The 5,985-nt window shown below is 41.7% G+C and overlaps 1 protein-coding gene across 1 annotated transcript; it reads left to right on the forward strand.

The window, feature by feature from the left end:
* Nucleotides 1–1,092: 1,092 nt before the first annotated feature.
* On the forward strand, nucleotides 1,093–5,413 carry rps3a (ribosomal protein S3A). The gene is made up of 6 exons (XM_072669755.1): nucleotides 1,093–1,174; nucleotides 1,954–2,057; nucleotides 2,847–3,034; nucleotides 3,449–3,657; nucleotides 4,935–5,044; nucleotides 5,239–5,413. The coding sequence occupies exons 1-6, from the start codon at nucleotides 1,113–1,115 to the stop codon at nucleotides 5,364–5,366; spliced, it is 801 nt and encodes a 266-aa protein (XP_072525856.1). The 5' UTR covers nucleotides 1,093–1,112; the 3' UTR covers nucleotides 5,367–5,413.
* The last annotated feature ends 572 nt before the right edge of the window (nucleotides 5,414–5,985 follow it).

Genomic DNA, 5,985 nt, shown 5'->3' on the forward strand with positions numbered 1-5,985 from the left:
ACTAGTGATCTAGGGGCAGTGAGTACACACACACACCCAGAGCGGTGGGCAGCCAACTCCAGCGCCCGGGGAGCAAAGAGGGTAAAGGGCCTTGCTCAATGGCCCAACAGTGGCCACCTGCATTTGTCAGTTGTCATACTTTTTAAGTCAATAGAAAGAACAACCCAGATTCCAGATTCACATTAGGACACATTTGAGAGTGGTACTTTATGTGGATTTTTCTTATCAGACTCTATCTTAACTATATAGACAAAAGTATTGGGACACATGCTCATTCATTGTTTCTTCAGAAATCAAGGGTATTAAAAAGAGTTTATCTTGCTTTTTTTGGAGTAACTGTCTCTACGGTCCAGGGGCGAAGGTTTTCTACTACATTTTGGAGGAGCATTGCTGTGAGGATTTGTTTGCCTTCAGCAACAAGAGAATTAGTGAGGTCAGGCTGGTGGATGATTACCACTCCACCTCACCCCCCCTCCCCCCAGCTCCCTAATTCATCCCAAAAGTATTGGATGGAGCACCAAGCATCATTCCAGAGCAGTTTTTCCACGGTTCCACAGCTCAATGCTAACCCTAACCCTAACCCTAACCCACACCAGTTATTAGGCAAGGTGCCAATGGGTTCATGTTTTATATGCTATTCTATTGGCAATATTTCTCAACATGGACAAGACAAGCTGAGTGTGCCTTTGCTCCTGTACATGCATTCATTAGAAGGGGTGTCCACAAACATTTGAGCATATAGTGCAAGTACTGCACTACACACCGCTATAAAATCAGATTGTGAAAATGAGCACAGATTTAGAAAAACACTTTTTCATCAAAAAAATAAATCTGAATATGATTTTTTTCAGATATAGTTTTAGGTGTGGAGAAAATAAAGGTAATGTCGTATAAAATTGTATAAAATATAATTTTATTTAAAAATTCTAAAATATAAACGATAACTGTTGCATTCAAAACAATACATCTAATTCATCCCCTCCCAACTGCGACCACTGGGCGGCACCCTCGCTCCTACACTCCAGTCCCGCGATATTTCGTCTCTCTCCCCGCTCACCGTTAAGTCTCGCGATAATACCGTGTCTCCTCCTCTTTCGCTCCCTGCGTTCATCATGGCGGTCGGTAAGAACAAGAGACTCACCAAAGGAGGCAAAAAAGGTGCCAAGAAGAAGATGTAAGTCGTACAATTTTCACGTTATATGCTTTATAAGAGTTTAATAAATGTCTGGGGCATGTTTTTGTTTTTTAAAAGGGATGGATGGAGCGGATAGTTGGGGGATTGTCAGTGGTACGCCGTGGCGGTGTAACCCCGGTGCTAGTTATCCGGGTTTAAGACGAGGAGAAACGGGCAAAGAAAGATAACTGGTCCCGGTTTGAGAGCATGAAATCGGGTTGTTTTACCGTTAAAATCAGCTGTTCTTATAGTAGGCCTAAAGGCCTGGAGCTACGAGCTCTGAAGTTGGTGTATTGCCTCTCACACATCGTTCATGTGCAGCTGAAGTTGATATGAAGGTTGCTTGCTACACCAATTCTCCGTCCCACCTTAAACTGCCAGTAAGGCAAATGTAGCCGATGTGGCTTTTTAAGGTGGACCGGACAGTTAGCATGGCTAAGTTCATATGAGCTGTTACTTTAAAGCGTGAGGACTTCACTGTGGTTTGTTTGATATTGCTTTGCTAAATCCTCTTTAAAATAGTCTCCTTTCCAAAAACACCAGTCTGAGTATTTCAGTGTTTTGCCACGTTTGCAGTGTTAACTCCTCTTTCTCTCCAAGAAGAATAATAATAATAATAATAATAATAATGATGGTGGTGAAATCAGTGTGTCTTGGTTGAAGTGGTCTTCTGTGGTGTTCTCCTGACTGGCTGTCTGTATGGTGTTGTAGCTAACAATTTCTACATTGCTCATATTATAAGATCTGAGATCAGTGTGTTCATGTTTTCTCTGTTGCAGTGTTGACCCCTTCTCCAAGAAGGACTGGTATGATGTCAAAGCGCCGGCAATGTTCAACATCCGCAACCTGGGCAAGACTTTGGTCACCAGGACTCAGGGAACCAGTGAGTAGTAAAAGTGGACCTGGGGGGTGTTCACTAATCAGGATTTCTTTAGGCAATCAGATAATGTAAGCCTGATCTGAGGTCTGTCCAGAGCAAGTTTTGTCATGTTATGATAAACCTTGAATGGCAGTTTTGGTCATTTTGCAACTCTAAGTTTAAAGCACCAGCTGGTCTTTGCATTGTGTGAGCATCTATTTGAAAGAGGACCTATGATCAAATGGTGTTAAGTATAATGGGCTTGTATTAAAAGAAGTGATTCCCTGAAATTAATTCATGTAGCGAAAACAGTTTTGCTTAATAGTGCCTAAACACATTTTCCCACCTCAATTAACTGACTGCCATGCTCCCTGTTATCAAGTATATACATCACCTAACTGTAGTTTTTCGTAGTTGGCGCCCCTTGATTTAGCTACTGCAAAAATAAAGGATGGAGAAAGCAAATTCCGTTTTGAGGGGAAAAAAGTGTAGCAATTGAATCTGGCTCCTTTTAAGCACAGCTTTCTTTAGTACGTTGGTCTCAACAGTTGGCCAGGTGTTGTCTTCAAAGCTTGCAGTTAAGACCTCCCTGCAATACAAGTAAAGCACCTTAATTTTTCTCCTGACTGAGATCTTGCTTTGTGAAACCCTCGATTAGATTAGTCCGATATGATCTTTGGCCATCATGGGTTGGTAGTGCATGATGACATTAAAAGCAGTGCTTACCCTCATGAGATTTACTGACTTTGACATGTCAGTGTTCATGAAGCTCCTGATGGTTGAATAAAACCATCCCTCTTTCCTTTCTTTCAGAAATCGCCTCCGATGGCCTGAAAGGCCGCGTTTTCGAGGTGAGCCTCGCTGATTTGCAGAACGATGAAGTTGCTTTCCGCAAGTTCAAGCTCATCACTGAAGATGTGCAGGGAAAGAACTGCCTGACCAACTTCCACGGCATGGACTTGACCCGTGACAAAATGTGCTCTATGGTCAAGAAGTGGCAGGTAGGAATGTTAACATGCACAGTTTTACATATCGGTCTTGAAGGCACAGTTGAACCGCTTTAGTTCTGAGTTAATATTTAATGTGTGCTAGAGGCTAACGTTGCTAGCAACCAATAAAAACCTTTACCCCACCAGTTAGCAAGGGGCTACTGTGCGGTTACATTACAGGGAGGCAAAGCATTATTTGGCAAGCCGCAGGGCTGAAATCAAGCCCAAAAGGGTGACATGCTTTGGTTTACTGAAACGTAAATGCACCATAAATACAGACTTTACTCATCGGTTTCTAACGTGTATGATGTTTCTTCATGAATGTGGGCCACAGTATTGTGTAGAGCTGCTATAATTTCTGCTCTGCACAATTTCTCCTACTTGAGGTTTAATATGCCTTGCTTATTTTTTCCCTGTCCTCCCCAGACCATGATTGAGGCCCATGTGGACGTAAAGACCACTGATGGCTACCTGCTGCGTCTGTTCTGTGTGGGTTTCACCAAGAAGCGTACCAACCAGATCAGGAAAACCTCATACGCTCAGCACCAGCAGGTCCGTCAGATCCGCAAGAAGATGATGGAGATCATGACCCGCGAAGTCCAGACCAACGATCTGAAGGAGGTGGTCAACAAACTGTAAGTGCTTTACCTGGAAGATGTGAAACTGTTGTAACTTTTCAGTCTAAAGAGGCTGATTTGAAATGCATTGATTTCAAAATTCAGATTTAGCTTTGTGTCAAACTGGACCTAAAGGACCATGATTTATAGTTTTATACACTTTGCCAAGTTACATAAAAATACAGATGGTTTAATAGAGCAATGAAACTCAACAGCATACAATAACTCAGATTTCTCAGGCCTTTCTTTGGTCAGTTTACCAAGTTTCCATGCTAAAGCCTGTCTGGACTCAATACAGACGCAACTGCCGACTCTAGAAACTTTCCAGATCTACTGTCTTGGAGTTCAGTTTTGGATTCACACTGCGTGTCCGGTGTACTTGTAACTTATACAAACATAATTACAAAAAATCAGATGCGTAGTATTACTTCTGAAATTATCATTGAGTTCTCCATTTGGGATTCATACCTCTGACCCACTAACCAATATGTATACACTGGCCTGGGCTTGATTTCAGAATCAACTAGACTACATGAGCTCTAAGGCTGCTTTGTGATTCGTTGCTTTTAGTGAATCATACAACACATTAATAACCATTTAACCTGCAGCTTTCTTATTCAGTTTGCTGCTACTCACAATTTGTTTCAGGTTGGTTTGAGAAAGCTGAAAGTACTCCCCAAATGATCAAAGCTGTGAGCTTGGCCCACAAAGTAAATTAAAGTGTTCCCCCTTGTGACATTTAAATATGCCACCCTTATGTAGCCTTTTTTACCTTAAAAATAGATTCAGAATAGTGGTGAGGGGTACAGCATCATGTAGCATAACTAGTCAAAACTGGACGTTCCTCTGCCCCATCAGTCCACGTAATCCCTTCACTTCTGTTGCCGGTTCTTTACTGCCGTCAAGTGAAATGCTCTCCAGCTATAGGGGGGGCCCGGAGCAAAAATCAATTCTCAAATAATGCAGTTTTAAGTACGATATTTAAGCTGATGAGTTAACACCCAGAAAAGTGCAGTCTCTCATGCCACTTATGGTAAATGATCGTTTTATGAAGGAAATGCAAGGCGAATAAAGACTCCAACCAGTACTGATGGCTGCAGTCTGTAGCATTGCTTAAACAAACAGCTTATATGCAGATAAATGTGATTTAGCTCACTGCATTTTAAAACTGTTGTGACACTTGCTAATCCAGTGGTAACATTTCTTAAATGCCCAATACAATTGGGTACTGATTAGTACTCTGTGGTAGTGTAGTGTTTGCCAAGTTTAATGTTTTCTCCATTTGTGTTGTACAGGATCCCTGACAGTGTGGGAAAGGACATTGAGAAGGCCTGCCAGTCCATCTACCCCCTGCATGACGTCTATGTTAGGAAAGTGAAGATGCTGAAGAAGCCCAAGTTTGATTGTAAGTTTCTGCACTTCTGTAGAAGGGTACACTTCTGTAGTAATGTTCTTCCTGGGGAGGGAAAAACTTTAGTTGGGGGTAGAAAGGGCCTCTTTTGCTCACTGGCTGTGCTGTTTTTGTGCAGTAGCAGTTGTGCAACCCAAATGTATCTTGATGAGATGGCATGTTTGCATTGATGTACCTGTGTATTACAGTGGGAAAGCTTATGGAGCTGCATGGTGAGGGGACCAGCAGTACCACCGCTAAGCCAGCAGAGGGCGAAACTGGGGCCAAGGTGGAGAGAGCTGATGGATATGAGCCCCCTGTCCAGGAGAGTGTTTAAAAGTCCCCGCACACATGCAGAGTCAATAAAATCTGTAAATTTGAAAATCGTGTGGTTTTTGTTTTTCTTCTTTAAGTTAAATATTGATACCGTGGCACGCAAATCAGTTCCCTTTCCCCTTGTGCTTTCTTTAAAATGCATAAATGTCCAGTCATATTCCGTCAAGTTTAAAAGTGATCAGGAACACTGCAATTTAAGAGCGATCACACCTGAGCTGACGGGTATTAAATGACAATTCCATACTCTATAGTGTTATGGTAATGTCAGTATCAGAAAGGCACTGAATTTAATACATATTTAAGGCCTACATTTTCTAGTTCAATTGAATTAGAATACACATTTTGGCAGGTTTTACAGTTGACAGAGGTGTAACAAGTTTTCAGTTTCAGTATAGTTTCCCTACAATTGAGGTGCACGTTTAGTCATTTATAGGCTGATGTAGTACGTACTTGATAGAAACATGTCTATATGGATAATTTCTGATTTTTGGATCTAAAATTACCATATGTGAGGGGGCGGGGTGGGAATGGGACATAAAATCCTTAAGAAGTGCATAACCCTTTTATTTACTTGAATACTTAATTCAAAAATGTGCTTTCTTGTTCAGCATTGACAACAT

Source organism: Salminus brasiliensis, chromosome 24, assembly GCF_030463535.1.
Source record: "Salminus brasiliensis chromosome 24, fSalBra1.hap2, whole genome shotgun sequence".
NCBI classification, from domain to species: domain Eukaryota; kingdom Metazoa; phylum Chordata; class Actinopteri; order Characiformes; family Bryconidae; genus Salminus; species Salminus brasiliensis.

Bases quoted from the DNA above. Each gene is read 5' to 3' on its own strand.
- rps3a (XM_072669755.1), top strand. From the start codon at position 1,113: ATGGCGGTCGGTAAGAACAAGAGACTCACCAAAGGAGGCAAAAAAGGT. The intron at 1,175-1,953 runs GTAAGTCGTACA...TCTCTGTTGCAG, and splicing joins AAAGGTGCCAAGAAGAAGAT to TGTTGACCCCTTCTCCAAGA. The intron at 3,035-3,448 runs GTAGGAATGTTA...TGTCCTCCCCAG, and splicing joins CTATGGTCAAGAAGTGGCAG to ACCATGATTGAGGCCCATGT.